At 42.8% G+C, this 19,457-nt stretch overlaps 1 protein-coding gene across 2 annotated transcripts in view; it reads left to right on the top strand.

Annotated features, from left to right (window-relative positions):
* LOC143321433 (transmembrane protein 132C) overlaps window positions 1–19,457 on the top strand; it is a 124,157-nt gene that overhangs the window by 15,708 nt on the left and 88,992 nt on the right. The window contains exons 1-2 of one of the 2 annotated variants that reach the window (XM_076731772.1): window positions 5,933–6,065; window positions 12,346–13,234. In XM_076731772.1, coding sequence (XP_076587887.1) covers window positions 6,062–6,065; window positions 12,346–13,234 — 893 coding nt within the window. In that variant the 5' untranslated portion in view covers window positions 5,933–6,061. Of the gene's footprint in view, window positions 1–5,932; window positions 6,066–12,345; window positions 13,235–19,457 lie in introns of those variants that run through there. The other variant, XM_076731771.1, reaches the window with a different exon arrangement.

The raw sequence follows: 19,457 nt of genomic DNA, 5'->3' as shown, positions 1-19,457 counted from the left end.
GTAGTGCCTGTGTAAAGCTTTATTGTCATAGTTTGAGTCATCTGATGTTGTTTTAAGACCTGGACAGCTTGAGTTATTTTAAGATAAAGAGTGAAGATGAATCCCAGCCCTGGCAGCCAAATTAGCTCGTTTCAAGCAGAAGGAAGGTCACATCTGAAATGTTCTCACTCAGATTTGATAGAGCATTTGGTGGTGTGCAGAGACGGTTGCTGGGCAGTGACCTTTATAATGTACCAAACTACCAAACTCACATTTTTATGAAGCAAGTTGGGTTACAGCTTCCAGGTTTGATTTTCTAAAAACACAAGTGCTTTGTGCTCTCAACAGCTGTGTCCTACTTCCACACAGTGAAGTACCCAGACCCTGCAGCAGTTACAGAAGACAAAAATAAGGCAAAATGAAAAATCACTTTACCATTTGATATACTTTCATACACTAACGACGTCAGCCACGTTGAAATTTTGGAAATCTGAATTAACAAATTTAAACTTCTGGAGATGTCTGAGCGTCGTCCATTCGTCCACAACACCACAGCAACAAATCAAGCAAACCCAGTGCGCATGATGACATGTTTGACTTCATGTTGTAACTTTTTCACTGTGAATGCATTAAATACAGACAACTCATATCAGAATTAGAGTGAACCGTAGCAGCGGGATGCAGATTATGTTGTTTGGCCACCAGCTGTCAGATCTCAGATTAGAGCTTCAAGCACTTGAATATACCAAGAATAGAGATGTTCAAAGCCATCCTTTGTTTGATGTGGACCCATGTGGTTACAAACCAAAGCAAATTTTTTGTGTTTTATATCCACATGAAAATAAATTCAGCTGTTTTTATTAGCCACAAACAGCCAACAGCTGTTTTTCCTTAAGCGTGGCGCTTCTGCCAGTATGTCTGTGTATTAGTTTGAGTGACAGCTGAGCCAGACGGATTTTACAACTTCGCAGGAACTCTTCAGTGGCTTTACTAATTTTCCACCCGTCCCTTTGCTTTCAGCCTCTTTCTTCCTGAGCAGAATTTCTTGCTCAAGTTGAAACGTTCATTTTAAAAAGACAAATCTTTGCCTCGGTTTTCGCCGCCTGGAGCGAAGCTACACCTGTTTCTCTCCATTCACATCTTTTTTATTGACGTTGAATACGTTTGTACCGCCTCCAAATTTTGCTTGGCAATTCGTCTGAATGCACCAATCAGTTTCAAATGAAGACATCCACAGTGAGCACTTATAGTCTAATGGTACTGCAAGGTATTATCCAATCAAGGTCAATTATCAGCATAATCGTCGCGTATTCATTAGCAATGAACCGAAGGTCTGGTGCAGGAGAATGTAGAGGAGAGAGCGAAAAGACCTCAGAGAAAAGCCGACACTACATTCATAAACACTGCATAGCCAAGACTCGCAGTGTGGCTGCATTTATGGGGATTCAGGCTTGTCAGGAGAGCTCCAGGCAGAATTTATCATCCTATATGTGGGTGACCTTGGGGAGAGGTTTACCAGTAGATTTGGGGAGGGAGCAGAGTTGGGTAAGGAGGCACTTAAGCATGCAGAGACTCTGTGCTACAGAACTCTTTCATTTACAAGCTCTGTTTTTCACACCTTGCTATAAATAAAGGGATTTGGGGGAAAATCTTCCCTCCGTACTATATAAACTGATTTAATTAACTTTTACGGATTTTACGGTTATCATCCCCTGGTTCCTCAGCAAACTCTCCGCAGCCTCGCAAGTTTTGCTTTAAGAAATTCAAGGTAACAACAGTTTTCTGTGAGTTGACCACAGGTGAACTCTGCAGTCATATTCGCTGGAAACGTTTTCACTGATGCGTCTTGACCCCAAGTGGACAAAAACGTGTTTTGGCTTGATTCAGATTTTGATTATCCGAGGCCGCCACTTGTTCCTCACACTCATCAGAGAGGTACAGTACTTCATTTTCAAGCTGCAGAATCACAGACAGGCGTCACCGTCCATAATCAATCTGCTCCGCTTGTCTTGAATATTCTCTCAGTTAGATTTTTCTTGGTTTCTTGATTTGGTGCAGTGTGAATGTGATTTCTTGGTGATCGCACTTAAAGAGCAGAAACTATGCCAGTTGAAGAACAAAGAGAAGTAATTACAGTCGCAGATTGGAATTTCTATTTTTCAGTGATACACTGATGATTATCAATTGTCATCTAATCCTCCACTATAATCCTATTTGCTGTGTAATAATAATTTCTAACCTAACTGAGCTCCCGTCAGTAGGTGGCCAATAAGTCCTGCTTGGATTTGTGTCCACTTGTTCCTCTGTGCTAACAGGGCTCACTCACCATTAAATGTCCCTCTGCACTCACAAAGAGGCCAACTGACTCTGCCCCGCGAATGCCTCTGTATTTAGCCTGATTTACGATATCATTTTGCAGTAAAGGCCAGTGTGAGGGGAAGAGATTCATTAAGGAGCCCAGTTTATGTTTTAGAGAAGTCCGGAGGGGCCGCGGGAATACTGATTGGCACACAGATATGTGATTGTCTCATCCTCCCAACCCAAGCCAAAAGCTCTCAGCCCCTTTCCCCTCCAGCCATGTGCACTGGATGGCACAAGAGAGGTGTTGTTCTGGGCTCGCAGGATGCCCAGGGCTCTTGCCACTCAGTCTGCAGTCTCTTGCTGTGATAACACTGTTCCAGACATATCAGGCCTCCTCGCAGCACCTGGAGGCCCTCCTCAGCATCCCTTAATGACATCCCCGCTGACCCTCCCAGCCACTAACAGCAGCGCCTATTTGGGTTCATCTTTTCCATCCACAGCTTTACCAAATAGGCCAGCGGCACGGCACTGCAGTGTTTACTCTTCATCGGTCGATACTCTTTAATCCCCGAGATGATGCTTTCTCTCATGAACTCAAAATAGCTCTTCCTCCTCCCTGGTGAAGCCACAGGCCCATTACTCTTTATTAGCTCTTAGCGTCTTAAATGTGGCCATCCATTAGAGGCGAGGGAACAAACATCCCCAGCAGGTCCCTCAGTAGCCTGCCAGCACACACACACATGCACACACACACACAAACCCACACACACACACACACACACTAATTTAAAGTGACCCTTAATCAAGAACAATTATTGTGCATTGAATTCAGCTCATCTGAAAGCTAAAGAAGAGTCACCTGTGTAGCATGTTTCCTTTGAAGACTCCCTAACTTTGCATTGCCCCCCCCCCCCCCCATGACTTCTGCTTATCAGCTAGGCGGAGTCCACAGACCTCTATCTGCCTGAATGATTTCTTTTCAATGGAGGCTGACGTGAAGTAATACCATACTGTGTCATGTATTGATTCTTTTTTCAGTCCCTCTTTCTTGAATTTCTTGGTGACTCAAAAGCATAAATCATCCACAAATGATCCTTGAAGGAAATATTGTAATTATTATTCTTGACGCATGGTCACAAATTCAATAGCCCTTATTAATTGAACATGGTGAGAAATATGATGTGGGTAATTCAATGGGACTAGAGAGCTTTCTCTCATCGCTCATGTTTAGGACTGTTCTGTTTGGCATTCACTGCAACGCTCGCAGTGATTCAGGGTCAGGATGAGGGTCAAAGGGAGTGTAATTGTAAACCTTGGCAAATAATGTTTCTCTGTCAGCTTTGCAACGTGCTTAGTTGTTTTCTGTTCTTAGAAAACCACATTTAGGCCACCGATGCTGGAAAAGCCTTTTGTATGTGATCCTTGTGCAGAGATGATTGAAAGCTGACTGAAGAGAATCAGTCGCATTCGCCTTTTCTCTCAGACTTTGCTTATTGTTGCTCACCATCTGCTTTTTCCTATTGGGCTTTCTGTCCTTGTACCTTGTTTCTTGTCTGTCTTGGTGTGTGTGATGAAGCAGAAAGACAAGCAGCTGACCAGCCAGCCACCCAGGCAGCCATTCACTTCTGTGTCCACCCATATCATTACAGCCAGGAGTGGACAGCAGGAACGCGTCCTCTCCTTCCCTGGTGTCCTCTATTGTAGCTGTTCATTTACTCAACCTGTGTGAGTGTGAAGGTTGCTCTTCGCTCTGCCAGTCCTATTCCAGCTCTACGTAGCCTAGCGTGGAGCCCTGGCGATAGGATGAGTGAGTCTGTATGAGGCTGGGTACAGGAGGGGTGCTGCTTGGCTAGTTAACTGTCACCTGGGACCTGCCTTTCTCCCCTGCACACCTCGACACAGCTGTGTCTGACAGAAAAACGCCTGACTGGTAACCTCAAAAACTGGAAAGCTTAAATTGACTGCATGTGCAAGAGTGGAATCAGATATTTCAAAGTCACAGCCAAACTATATACTACCAAGGCTGATACAGTGCGTGCTGTATAGCTGCACACTGTCTAAGAAAATAGACCAGGGCTGAAAGAGACCGCAAAGCTGTTCCTTCTATTAGAAATTAATCCAATGAGCCACAATTAAGTCTCTGTGTGATTGTCCAAATACATCTTGTTTTAGGCTGTTGTAGCTCACCTGTATTCACAGTAGTATGCGGACACCCAACCTGAGCCTGGCGGGACCCGAACCTGCAGGTTTGGACAAAAATATAGAAATGATGTTCAGGTTTGGGTTACGTCAGCCGCTCTAGCCTGCTTGATGTGGTGCTTTCAAGTGCTTTAAGTGAAAATATGATGTAAAAACTAATAAAAATGAAGGACCTACTCTCTGTGCTGGGCTACGTCCTGTTCATTGCTGGAGTTTGTGACTACGCATGAACACAGCACATGGCTAGCTCAGGTGGTGTACAGCCTTTTCATGTAGCCTGGGGTGGAGCACGTTATACCACATTTAATCAACATTGTGGAGGTATTTCTATTTAGCCATCACCTGCATTCAAATCTGCAGGTAACAGGTGAAATCTGTAATCCAGTCATGTTTTGTGCCTATGAACAAAATATGATGATCTTACAGAAGCTTGGACCACTTTCAATCAATAATATCATGACATCCACCCGTCAACCACTCTTAAACTTTTAGTGGCACAGATCTCAGAGTCATTAGTCAGCTAATAGTCCTCTACAGCTGAGTGCGGGCTAGCATCCAGCAACTGTAAGTCTCCCTGTTTGTTATACGCATACTTTTCAATATTATAATGAAAATTATGCCAGTGTTATGTCAATAGGCGCAGAAGGGGGTGGAGGGGCAGCCAGGGCTGCAGCCCCCCCTAGTGTCGGCTGCTGAGAATCTTAGATGCAGCAGTAATAATTTAGACTCCATTCCAGCCCTGAGGTGTCAACCGCCTGTTCAAGACTACCCAAAATAAGCTGATAGCTGTTCTTGAACCATTTGGAGTGCATGGATGGTTTTGGTCTGTTTTGAAAGGTAACACTCTGAACTTTGATCCCCAGCAGAATCACTGTTTGTGCTACGGGCATTGACTAACAGAGGTGTGAACACACTGAAGAAGGAGTTTTTTTTTTTACTTGCAAATAGATGCAATAGGAGAAACCACAGAAATGTAGTATTTTCACATTTCCCCTACTTGTATATCCTCCAAAAAATTACTATATATTCATCTACATAAACATTTCTATTTATAATAATGAAATCTACATTTTGGCCATCTATGTTCATATTTAAGGTATCTATACCTATATTTTGAACACATATCTTTACTGTGTTTATCACTTCAAACTGCTGTTCATTTTCCTGTTAGCACAGAATTTCTTGGTTTGAGGTGATTGAGCTGTAAATAACGAATTGCCATATCAGTGTTTTGAGAATTTCATTGGCTATTCAAAGTGTCAGTCATCTACAAACTCGGTTATGATTGGCTTGATTGAAGGCGGCCCTTCTATTCATCTTAGGCTGTTATTGGCTGCTGTGGTTGCTGCAGAGTAACTGGAGACAAGATGGCGCCGTAAACATTTCCGTGAGTTGTAACAGGGAAAAGACGAGCAGAAGACAAGCACGAGGCCTGCTAGTTTGAGAGGAGGAAACATCATTCTGTGGATTTTTATCATGTTTTGGACTAAATATTTTGACAGCAGTGGATCGTCTGGACCTTTGTCAGTGTTACCCGACCGTGTCTGCCCAAGTATTATATGTGACTCAGAGACGTAGTGTTATGGGTGAGTTGCCTCAGTTTTAAAATTGTTTGTGTGCTGTTGCTGTTTGCTGTGCCTCCTGTTGTGATCACATCTTGAAGTTGTTTGTATTAGTCCACTCTCAATAATCTAGCTGTCTCACTGTGTAATGTGAGTATAAAGGCGATCGTAAAGTTTTTGTGAATAGATAGAGGAACTATAAAGAACAAAACGTTCTCATTTGGCCCAAAGACGGGTTGCTGGCATGTTAAGGGACACTAGCTTACAGTCAGTTACACGGACTTTCCAGCGAGAACGCAGGTGTGTGTGTGTGGCGCATCGCTGCTAGTAGCGTGTGTTGTTGCTATCGTAACGGTTACTGTCGCTAGCGACTCGGCTACAGAGCCCCTAATCTACCCTAAACCACAAATCCTCGCGCTTTTATATTCCGTTGGCAGACCTCTTACTTAAACCATCTTCCTGCGAGCATGCTTATGTCCCGTCTGTCTGTTTCACCCGGAAATGCGTCACAGCAGAAGCGCTTTTAGCTAAACGCTAATATTAGCATGCTAACGTGTTCACAGTGAAAATGCTAACATTACTCAGTGGATGTATTTACCATGTTCACCATTTTAGTTTAGCGTTTTAACATGCTAACATTGCTAATTAGCTCTAAACACAAGCTACAGCTGACATCAGTTTTGCAGGTAGTTTGTCATGAGTCTTAAACAAATTAATATTTTGACCTAGTGATGGCGCTAGGTGAACTATTAAGGGATCAGTAGTTGGTACAATTCCTCCTGAGGGAGACATGAATATCTGTATAAGATACCATGACAATCCATCCCATAATTGTCGAGGCATTTCCCTCAAAACCACAAATATCAATCTTGTGATGACACTAACGGAAAGGTCAGGGGATGACCGGAGTCAGGAGGGTGCATCATAAAGAATAAGAGAGTGTCTGTACAAAATCTCATGACAATCCATCGAGGAGTTGTTGAGATATTTCAGTTTTTCCAATTGCCATTTATTATAGCCACTAATCTGTCGAAAATGACAGTAGTTATTTATGTGCAGACAAACAGTGTTTTCATAATGCGCATTCACCCCTAACATTTAATGAAGCGACCGCTCTTTGCTTGCTGGATGCTGCAATCAGCGAGAGGTCCTGAGAGCAGCTCCATGAAGAAAGCACAGCGTTTCCAGAGAGGGGGAAAAACCCCTTTGATTAAAGATTGGAAATGAAGAAAGAGATTTGAACATTTGAATTTATCTGCCTCAGCATAATGCTGCCGATGCTTTTACGATTTAATGCCACACAATAGGGAAATTTAATTATACATGATGTGGATCATAAAGTGTATGCTGAAATAGACATTTTTCTCACTTGAATTATAATTATTTTTCTTTCTGTGCCAACTCAAAGATGTACACCCCCCACCCTCCTTATTGAATATGAACAGCTAATTTAGTATCTTAACATTCCTTATTAAAACTACAACAATTGACCGGTTGATTGTTAGAGAGCTGATAAAAGTGGAGAGCTGTTTATACATCTGATCAGGTGTCAGCTGCTCAAAACTAGTGCTATTTCCTTTTGGATGGTTGATAGTTTCTTTAAAATGAAATTCATTACAAAACTCATTACATATTACATACTGCATTACTCTTTACTTGACTTTTGTTACAGCTCGGCTCTGTCACACTTTCTGTATTTAACCCATAGACTTGCTTTAACAAGCAGCTCATTTTGGAAGTATTTACTGACCATCAACAACTAGCTTAGTCTCACTGACTGCATGCGGCGCTCCAGAGGTCCAGTTCTTACTGTCTGAGCAAAACCAGGTGATTCGTGAATGGTGGCTTATAATTATTTTGGTAGCCAATTACTGGGATCAGTAATTTAACTGTATTGTAATGACTTGGTCAGAGGAGGTTTGTTTAACTTAGCTAATGCTAAACATAAAGCCTGGAAGCATGGATAAACAGCTAGCCTGGCCAAATAAGATAAGATAAGCTAGGACTTTATTGATCCCACACTGGGGAAATTAAGTCGTTACAGCCAGCAAGTGTTATAAAAAGCAAAAACAGTGGCACAAAAGGGTCAAGATAAAAAAAGTGGACAGGATGCAGAAAAGAAAAACAACTATGTATATGAACATTATGTACTAACCCTAGTTGCTGGTTGTAGCTTTATAGCCTACTTCCTGTGCAGACACGAGAGTGGTATTAACCCTCTCATCTAACTTTCAGCAAAGAGCATATTTACCTTAAGATAATTCTGCTGCATGCTATTGTTGTGATGCTAACACTGCTGATGTACAGTCCATATATTGCATCCAGTGTGAAGTGGAAACTGGCCAAAGGGACATTATAACCAGAGTAAGTTCTGTAGAGGTCCTGAAATGTGGGACCTGAGAAGTTGTGACAGTAACACTCAAATATTGTTGCGTCATGTCCAGTCTCTGCTGCAAAGCTGTGAAATTGCCGGTGGGCTGAAAGCTGGTAAAAGTTGTAGGGGCCCCAGCTGGAGAGGGCCCACAAAAGAATGATTTTATTAACAGGAGTGCCGAGAGCAATATTCTCTCAGGGGGGTCCAGATATCTGAGCTACACCCCCGCTGCACAGAAAAACAAAGAACTACTGGAGTTTGAAAAGTAGGTTTGTTCTGTGATTTTCAATTTCTCCTCCCCAGAACAAAGCAGGGAGTTACTCATCTTGAAATAGCTTCGTGTGAGTTATTAATTCCAATCCATAACGCAGGCTTGCTGATTCTGATTATGTCGGATCTGGGTTTGGAGATTTCCAGGCTTTATTTGGCTTGAGATAGGATTATTTCCCCGTTTATAAATTCAGTGTCAGTTTTTGGGCAGCGGTCATAAAGAAAAATAAACCTGCACACTGTTTGGGCGCATGCACACACTGAAATACACTGAAAATATAGTCACGATTAAAGCTCCTTGGTTTGAATGTCTGTCTAAAAGCAAAGCATGCATTAAAGACATTTTTAAGATTAAATTCAAATGACGTCTGAGCCAAATGAACAGAAATGTAAACCTTGTTTATTCCTGATTCTGAGTGTCTGTAAATAATTATACTGCGACTGTATGTTGTCCTACTTGTCACACTAGCAGTTTGGTGCAGACATATCTAATTTGTGTTGGATTTTCCATTTTCTGTTTCATTTCCTCCTTTCCACGAGGATAGCTACTCATTTTATTAAGAGATGACTGCACTTTTAGATTTTGTTTGTACACAAGTTGTGCCTCACCGCTTTGCTTTAAATAGAGTTCAAATATGTATTTTTTATAAGTCTGACGAAACCCTGTCGGTCTTGAACAAGGTCGTCTCATGCTGTTATCCAATAGGTCGTCCTCTTGCTTTTGTGCAATCAGTAGAGACTCAGTCATTTTGTGCTTTTTGTTCTTCCTGCTTTGCTGATATCTGATAATTATCAGAGCAGATATTCAACAAAGCCTTCATTTTGTGTAAATTTTGAATCACATTGTGAATAGTGGATATTGTGGCCCACATTAACAAAATATTTTTTGCACTGAAGTATATTTTTTCATATCTAAAACAATTACAATAGCCTCTTGTCTGTAGGTCCGTTAATGTAGCGGTGGTGGATCCAGTCAAACAGCTGTAACATGCATTTATTTCATGGTTTATTAATGAGGAGTGAGCAGTGGATCTATGATCAGTGTATACGTTCTTATATTTTCCTTCGCGTGTGTGTGTATGTGTGTGTGTGTGTGTGTGTGTGTGTGTGTGTGTGTGTGAGCACATTTTGATCCTTTATGTAAGCTTTGAAGACAGTAAATCACATTTCAGCACAGAGAATAAGGTGCACAGTCCTGCAGAGAGAGCACTTTGCTTTCACTTTACTTGAGACATTAGAGCTGAGATGTGAGTGAGAGAAACATAACTACCCAGGGACCAGAGGATGACTTTGTTCCTGACTCTTCTGTCTTGCTGGACTATCCAGCTTTTCATTTGTCAGCAGTGCTGTGCCATGTGTACAACAATGCCTCTTGCCAACAAACAACACAATGCTCCTGCTTGTTCAGGAAAAATACAAATTGCTCTGTGGTTGTTCGCTGCTCAGAAGTCTGTGTTCCCTGTCGTAAAGACAAAGTCTAGAGGCGAGTGTTTACTCAGAAACAGATAGCTGATGCTGTAAATAGGGCTGATGCTGCACCGGGGTTGAGGGTTGGAGCCCGCTGCACCCCTGTACCCCTCTGTGAGATGGGAGCACTGAGGTCAAAGGGGGTGCCATGAATCACAAATCCCCTTGTGATTTGTCAGCTGCCGGGACATTGATTCACTGATCAGAGGAGAGAAATCCTCCGGCAGCCGGCGTGAAGACGGGAGTAAGCTGAGGAAGTGCAATCACACGGCGGATTGCTCTTGAGAAGAAGTTCAAAGCCCACTGTGATTGTGATTAAAACAAAGGCGTCTGTGCTGTGAACTTGTTTTACATCAGAGGGCAAAACTGCACATTACAGGCTTAATGGATTTACATCCATGTGTTCAGTTGATTTGATGAGCAGCCACACCAGTTGTCTGTACATCTAAACACGATTAATAACATCTCCTCCTTGTGTTGGGACATTTACAGAGCCGTTCAGAATAGTTGGTGACAGAGGTGAGGAATACATGAGGCTAAGCTGGAGGTCAGACTGGGACTGGATGACCAATATGATACTGAAACCCAGATGATTTAGATTTCAGAACACTTCTTTTCAGACCTAACTTTTAGAAATAACCAGACCCCCAGAGGCATCAAAAGTCTGACTTTTATTGCATTTTGCTGGGTTTTGGTAATTTGATTAACTGAAAATTACACCACAATATTTCAATATTTCCCAACTGGTTTGGTTCAGTTTTCAGAGTTTCAAAGTACAAAACACACAATGGTGTAGTCTTGATTTTAGCCTTAAAATGTCATGTGGCACACAAAATGAAAGCATCTAAAGCAGATTAGGTAATGCAGCACTCAGAAAGTGTAAATCCCCCCGATGGAGTCCAGACACTGGTGGCGGCGGCTGATCACTGACTGATCTGCAATGACTGGGCGGTGATGGGGAGGTGGAGGGTGCAGCAGAACAGCAGTATGAAAGAATGAAGGCCGACGAAGACTCGTGTTTAAAAAGACAGCAGAATGTCGATAGGCTAACGATGAAGGTGTCGCTGTGTTATTGGACAACTGTGACCAGCTGATGAGAACAGCTGATATCTTAATTGACAGCACCAGACAATGACAGCAAAGACATGATGAGTGAACATGCGTGAGAGGAGTGAATGCAGGATGGAATAAGATACAGGCCCGAGCATGCAAAGGACCAGTCTGTCTGACTGAGCTTTCGCTAGAGCTTCATTATTTGGAAAAAAGATTTAAATATAGATGATGGAGTCTACGGTCTGACGACACTGCACTCAATCTAAATTCAAGGCACAGCATGTGATTTAGAGATTTTCATGTTGTTGATGTCATTTCAGCATGTTGTGTTTAAAGGTAAGACTTTGGCAGGTCCTGCGTCGTGTTGCCATGTCTTCCCTTGTGTGAAAATTCTTTATTCTAGTTTACGTTTTTCTCACATGCGTATCGCTAAATATACGTCTGCCTCATGCAGTTAGGAGAACATGTTGTGCACACAGTGCCCAGAGGGTGAGGACTCAAACGAGGCTCCACAGGACATGTTTACTCTCAGGCCTCCTAACAGGTTAATGCAGCCGTTGTTTCAGTACACAGCCTGATGACATTAAATTATTACACTTGTCAGGCAGTCCAACTCTCAAAACTATTACATTTTGAATGATATGGCAGCAAACGAGTGGCTGGAACCAGTGCACACACTTCATTGATTGTAAAAATCACAGCTGATTAGTTTTTGATTGATTGATTGTTCCAGCTCTGTTTCAGTCGCAGTTATCGTTCCAGATGTCTGAGTCTTCTTTTTGTCCTATTTTCTACTTTTACAACACAGGAAAAGAACACAGTTAAACAACTCACCTGAACCATTCTCACAATCAAATGTCCTTTGCCAACAACACACAGTGCTTTGACTGAGTCAGAGATTGTGAATGTCAGAAAAACATCCAAAATGAATGGGAACACAAAGCTAACAGTGCAGTGACTGGCAACCCCACCAGAGTGGAACATGAAGAGAAAGCGTGTCGTCTCTTTACTTCTTCAAATGGCTGTCACTCATGTAACTGATAGTTTTGTTTAGTCTTTATACTAAGTGCTTTATGGCAGGAGAAGAAGTCATGTGATGGTGAACTTTCCCTGACTCAGCTCTTCTCTTCTGTCTTTTAGTAGCCGACTGTCGAGTCTTGGAGGGATTGCAGAGATATTCCTCCATCTCCACGTACCTGCCTGTCAACTACCAGGTGCTCAATGCTGACTTGGCGTTTTTCCTGAAGGAAGCCAACCAGGACTTCATGAGGAACTCTAGCCTGATGTCGCGAACTGAGCCCTTCTTCATCTACCAGGCCAGAAGTTTGCCCTCAGTGAACGCTAGCTATGGGCCTCTCTCTTTGGAGCAGCCCGTCCCCTTAGAGCTGCTACAGAGCCCGGGGACATTTCCTGCCTCCTCCGTTTTTACCTTCAACTGGAAGGTGCAGACCTTTATTATGAATACCAGGATTCACTTGGCCAAGCCCAGAGTCCAGGTGCTGTTTTATGTCGCAGGCAGGGACTGGGACGACTACAGTGCCATCGACAAGCTGCCCTGCGTGCACATGTTTGCTTTCCACGAGACCCAGGAGGTGCGTGGCACTTGCCAGCTGAAGGGGGAGCTGGGGCTGTGTGTGGCTGAGCTGGAGCCCTTGGCCAGCTGGTTCAGCCCACCCAGCGTGGTGCCAGGGCGCCAGAGGAACCTCGAAGTGTCAGAGGGCACGCCGGTGGAGCTCTACTACATGCTGCAATCCACAGAAGCAGGGGAGTGCCATTCAGAGGAGGCCAGGAAGGACAACTTCATGCGCTCAAGCCAGGAAGGGCTGTTTGGGTCTTATACCTCCACACCGCTGAGGAGGATCGGTGGCGTGAGGCTGTACCAGAACCCTAATCCACCACCCCTCGCTGAACACAGGCTGGATAATAACTTCATGGTCATGGTGCCAGCCACACCCATGAGACAGAGGGAGACCGTCTCGGCTTTTATCAGCGTGTCGGCCTACTCTCCCGTGGAGATGTTTACTCTCAGGTAGGCATGCATTTCTTTTCTTCTCTGAAGTGTTTGCCTGCAGACTTTCACTCTCAAACTTTGAAATTCTGCAGTATTCCTTTTATTCTTTTAAGATTTCAGCAGTTTCCACACTGAGGATGTTTTTTTAATATGTCCACACTGAAATGAAGCTAAATCTCCTCCTCGTTCTCCTCTTTCTGTTGGCAAACACTGAAAGTCATTGGCTGGTCACTGTGCTTGATCTCAGAAGGTTAAACCGCCGATCTGTCCCGTCCTGCTCTCCATGCTCAGATTTTCTTTCATTATGTCCAAACGTACACTTTAGTTGTTTTCATTTACCACTGAATGAGAATAAGACAATGATTTGGGGGCAACTTGTCAACCAAGGTAAACAGTAATGCTTGTGCTGCTGCACTGAGACAGTTTAGCAAATCAATATTGATCGCAAAGTCGCCTGACAGCAAAGATGTAAACACAGGCTAACGACAACAGTTCTCTTGTGTGATTGGCTTAACTTCACTTCTGCACATCTTCAGCACATGTTCACATCTGTGCAGGCATGTCATCAGTTTGCAAAAGCAATCTTTATCATATTCAGACACACAGAGGATGATCATCCTGCATTTCCTATCACAAATGACAACAACAACAACAACAATATGACTGTTATCATCAATAATCATAAGAATAATGATGAGGAAGAAGAAGAACCTTTCATACAAGAAATGCAGCTCATAGAGCTTTACAGCAAAGATCTCACATGCACCTAGTGCTTCACGTGGAAAAAGACAAAGAGTGAACATAAAAGCAGGGATAGAAAATTAATGTGAAATAAGATGGAAGATTCCCTGATATCTGTAGGCAGTGTGTTCCACAGCTTTGGGCCGTAATTGACATAGGCTGCATTGACTTTTGGCAGTTGCTGGAAACCTCCAATAAACCAGCAGCAGGTGACGCAGTGTTCTTGAAAGCAAATAGTGAGCAAGGGATTTAGTGATTTAGCTTCGCCCTCGGCCATTAAAGGCCTTGTGTAGAAGGAAGAGGACCTTAAAATCAGTTCTAAATGTTACAGGAAGCCGGTGCAGAGCAGCTAGAACTGGACTAATGCCGTCACTGTCGTTCATGCATGAGTATGTGTTGAACCATCTGTATAAAACATGGACTGATAATTACCTTTAGATTTTGTATTTGGTGTGTTGAAAATTCGCCTGTGTAGTTTTTTTACACTCTGGCATGTGACAGAATTTTTCGCTGAAGGTTTTGTGTTGCTTAAACGCAAAATAATGTGTTACTTTGTGAGCTTTGGAAGTGCTGGTAGGGTCAGTTGTTACCTTTGGATAGAGTCAGGCTAGCTGTTAGCTGCTTCCTCCAGTCGTAATGTTCAGTGAGCTGCTGGCTGCAGCTACACTCAAGAGTGGTAACAATCTTCCTTTTAACTCTTGACAGGAAAGCAAATAAGCATATTCTGTTCCTTTAATGTTTGCTGAGACTGAAATGACTGAAATATTATCATGCAGCGTGAGAATACAGGACTAAACGTTACAGTATATCCAGTTCATACAGGTTCTGTTTCTATGGGTTTAGTAAACTTTAATTAACTTCATACTAATTAGACTGTAAAGTATTTGCTGTTTTAATTTTGAGACATTAAACATCATAAGCAGTCAGGTTACCAAGCATTTCTTCAGAGTGAAGCAGACAAAGAGCAGAGTTATCTCTGGAAGTAGCTTTACTCTGCGAAGCGCTTGATAGGTACTAATTACAGCGAGCAGACAAGACAAAATGATTTAGATAATTAAAATGCAATTCGAATAAAGATGTCATTAATTAAACTGCATGTCCATTAGTGTAATGACTGAAGCTGATCTTAATCACGCTGGTTTGGAGCATTTATAAGCCTTCAGAGACGCTGCAGCGAGGGGTCAATCCAGTTTGTTTGAATGGAGCGAGCTCAGTGCTGAATGGAGTGTTTTTTGTGCTTAGGCAAAGTAAAAGCATTTAGAATGAAACATTAATGTTTATATAAAGCTGTTCCACTATGTATTCGCTTTTTCCAGTCGTTTGCTAATGAAGATCATTTACTCAGCCTAAAAGATACACCGAGTGGGCTTTAGGCTCAGGATTGGAGCCAAGGTAAACAAGTGCACAATAGCTGCGAAGTCTTAACAAGCCAAACTGATTCTCCACACTCGTGTCCTTCCTCTGTTTGGTTTAATTATCGAATAGCTATTCTGAAGTCACCAGGCATTAAAAACTTTTTGTTTTTCAGAATGGAAAAACTGTGAGAGATGTCTTTCATGAGTCAGATGAGCAGGCCAGGCTGGCCACAGAGGCAATGCCTGTGGTGTTTTTATTTGGCAGCGGAGCGTGTGGCAGGCGCAGGTTGGCCATCTGAGAGCGACAGATATGGAAAGGCCTCTGTGTGGTCCTAGGTGATAAGGCTGTCCTCATACATGCATTTGTTAGGACGCTTAATCACCAGAGCGGGAAGACTTTGATCTCTATATTCACAACATCATTATCATCTGTGCACGACACACTTCTGTGTCGGCCATTGTTGGCTGTGCAGCCCTGAATGCAGGATGAGCTCATGATCCTGTGAAATCTGTCAAACAGACCGTCTGCTACTTTACTTCTAAATGTTCATTAGATCCCAAAATCCACAGCCAAGTCTGTCATATTCCCTTTTTTCAGTTTTAGACCTCGTTCAGCGTGAGCACGGCAGCAACATCTGGACTGAATTCCTGGAAATGGCGAATTTAAAAAGAAATGAAAATGGCCACCATCAGTAATTCTTTCCTCTTCCCCAATTCAGTTTTCACCTGCGTGTCCTCCATTATGCTGAAAGGCTCATGCTGCGACAGATATTATGCAAAGAAAGCTAATTTCACATACTTTTAAAAGCCAATCATCCGGCCAGTTTGTTGCTTTGTGGATGCCCAGCGTGGTGCGCCTTGCTGGGGTATTTCTGTCTCGACATGCTCTTTTAATTTGATGGACTGGGATTTGGTTCGACCTCCCCTGTGCTGATAGGCATTCAGAAGAGGAAGCGTGACTTGTGTTACTGTAGCCCATTGCAGACGCACTCAGAGGGATTTTGGTGCTGAATGTTTCATAGTTGCTACTTTTAGTCACTATCATGAATCATCCTGACACACGAACACATTCGTGTTTCCTGCTTTCCCTCTATTGACAAGTCATCGTCCACTGGAGACAAATGACTCAGAGGAGAAAGCTGAGTAATTACAGTAAAAGACTGTTGCATTTGTGGGTCATAAAGTCTACATTTACCTTTTTAAAGGTGCATCACCATCGTCTGCGTGCCCCTGATGCCAAGATGTAGAGATCCAGTTCAGAGCTCCTGATAGAATGAGGCACTTTGGACTTGGAGTGTCCATCAGGATCCTTCAAACCTTAATTCGATGATACAAGCTACCTCTTATTTCACTCTGAGTGACTGTGCCGAGTTTGAGAGCACGCATTATCCCGTTCCCTTGAGTTTTGATTGGCCGCTGAATGGAAACCATATGTCCTTGGACAGTCTAATCATTGATTAAGAGTATTTTTGGTTCAGGTTCAGGTTCAGGTTGCAGGAACACATGAGCTTTCCATTCAGAAGCCGGACTAATGCTTCTCTATGTGCAGAGACAGACGGGACTGTTTGAGACAGTAACATGATAGTGTATTTTAAATTTATTTACCCTCCTGTTGTTGTTGTTTTCTTGTTGCGTGGCTCCCTGTAGTGAGAGCATCCTCAGAATACTACAGTACTTTATTTGGATACAACACGCAGTATCTTTAAAGTCTAGACATCAGTAACACCTGTTTTCATCAAAGAGCGCAGGTGTGCTACGGCTGATAATGCAGTTACTCTTTGATAATAAACGAAATATCCAGATAAATGTGAAGGTGATTGGTGATTATCACTTCAAACAGGGTGCGGCATGTTAAAGTGATGATGCAGTGACAAATACAGCAGCGTATGGAAGCAAAAGGCACCAACAATGATCTTATAAGCAACTAAATTGTGACATTTAGCTGCTGCTGAGTACTTAATGGAGAACATTTTAAATACCGCTGAATTTACAGCACTGAAATATTATATTTTGAAAACCGTCTGGGTCATTTTATGTGGTTTGAATTCCCCTCATGGTAATTTTAAGTGGTCCAATCTTCTTTTATTTTTCCCTGTGCGTGTTCACAAATTCAAATTAAAGTGTCCAGCATTCAGAGTATTGAAGGTGCACAGACTCGTCAGGTGAAAGACAGACACAGAGAAATGAGAAATTCAGACTTTAACATCCGACTCCCAAGACCCAGACGAGATGCTCCTCCTCTTGAATTTTGGGCAGGTTATGTGACTGATGGAGCATCACCTGATCAATCACAGAACCCATCGGCTGTTGTATGGAGACGATTTAGCCTCTGGGGGGCAACAGCCAATGATTTGGGACTTGCGGTGACGTCAGTGGAAATCCAGATATGTCAGCCAAACTTTCTCATGCATGCAGCGCTCAGTGTTTACAGTCCAGTCAGCACCTGAAGACGACACTGGCTAATCGCTATGAACAGATATCTGCATATGAGTGCAGATGCTTTAAATCAGATGACAGCCGATGGGTCCTGAGATTGCAGTTCAGCCTGTAAACAGACTGTTTACCTGCAGGCAACCAAAGCAGCTCAAACATGATTGGTCAATACCACTCAGACTACAAAGTGACTACAAAATGTTGTCCTTTGCCCACAGATTGTGCGTTCATATTCAGATTTCTGTTTGTGGAAACTATAGGATGACAGGACAGAGGTCGATCCCTGCTGATCCTGATGTTCAAGGTTATCTTGAATTTTGGCGTCTGAGTTAATCAGTGCTAATGTTTTTCGGGACACCTTGTGCTGTAATGTCATATACTCACTGAAAGTTAGGAGTTATCATCTGTTGAAAACCGTAAAGACTCAAAAGGAATAAGACAGACAGGAAATGCAGTAATGCCGTTACGCCGTCATGGACTTAATTGATATTTCATGACATTTTCAACAAGCTTACACATCCTGCAGTCATTTTCCTACCGGTGGTGATTTGCCAGCTACGCTGGGAATTAAAATACATAACATCTCCTGAAGGTTTTAAAATGTCTTGCCAAATGTCAAAGGACATCATCAAAATCAGAATTATTATGAACAAGGCAGGATTAGGCGAGATTAACTCTTTGATAGCAGTGTATTCCTTTGCTGTACTCCGTCTTTGATATCTCCCTGCTTTGTTGTGCTGGATGAGACACAGTATCACATCACAGTCTACTGTAGAGCTGTTTCATCATGAGCAGGAGTTACTCCTTGTAATGTCTTCAAAGACGTTTCTGCACACCAGCACATTCGGCTCTGCTGCAGGGAAGCCGAGTGAAGGGAAAGGCATAGAAAAGGCTCTGAGGGCTTTAAGGCCATTAAATGTAATATGCAGTAATGTGTAAGTCAGACTCATTATCATAATATGTTTTGTGGTATCACTGTGTGAGTAATTCAGATTGTTGTATGTCGTTGATAATTAATCATTATTAGATGATTCGTATGCAAATCAAATGCAATGATGGGAGTGTTTTAAAGGGTATTTTCCTCCTGCAGTCTCTGTGGTACAAAGAAAAACCCAGAGCACAAAGGAAATTGCTCTTCTTTCTGTCTTGGTGCAGCGCTGCCATACAGCATGAGTCACAGTACAGTGAGGGTCAGCACTGCTCATTGTCCCTCGCTGTGCTCAGCCACCAGTTTAACCATAGATTAGCCCGTTGAAGGAACACATTTCATGAGTCATTCCACTTCTGTCTGTATTGTTGTCCTTGGCTTATGTTGCATTTCTTGTCTTTTTGATGCTGTCTTTTGGGTTTATTGCCTTTTTTTATTGAGGCTGGTTTTTGTGTTGAGTCCAGGAAGACGAGCAACCGCTCTGTGGAAGCCAGTGAGGATCCAAAGAGAGCATTTCATGAGAGCAGCGTTCTCCTTAGAACGCCGCATTTCTCATGTCTCTGTATGTGGAGTCACTCCACTGGTGAAAGGCTGGAGGTCTGTGTCCAAACTACTTATTGTCTGTTAAATACCACGCGTTAATTACCCACAATGCAACTCAATTGCCGACTGTTCAGTTGGGGATTCAGGTGTGTGTTGGCTACAGAGGCCTGTTTAACTCACCTCTAAGTCCAAACCTCCAGATTTTCTTCAGCTGTAGACGTGTGTTCTTCGGCTCCAGCCC

Source organism: Chaetodon auriga, chromosome 5, assembly GCF_051107435.1.
Source record: "Chaetodon auriga isolate fChaAug3 chromosome 5, fChaAug3.hap1, whole genome shotgun sequence".
Lineage (NCBI taxonomy): Eukaryota > Metazoa > Chordata > Actinopteri > Chaetodontiformes > Chaetodontidae > Chaetodon > Chaetodon auriga.
Note: the sequence above shows the minus strand (reverse complement) of the source record. Positions and strands in the feature narration are given on the sequence as shown.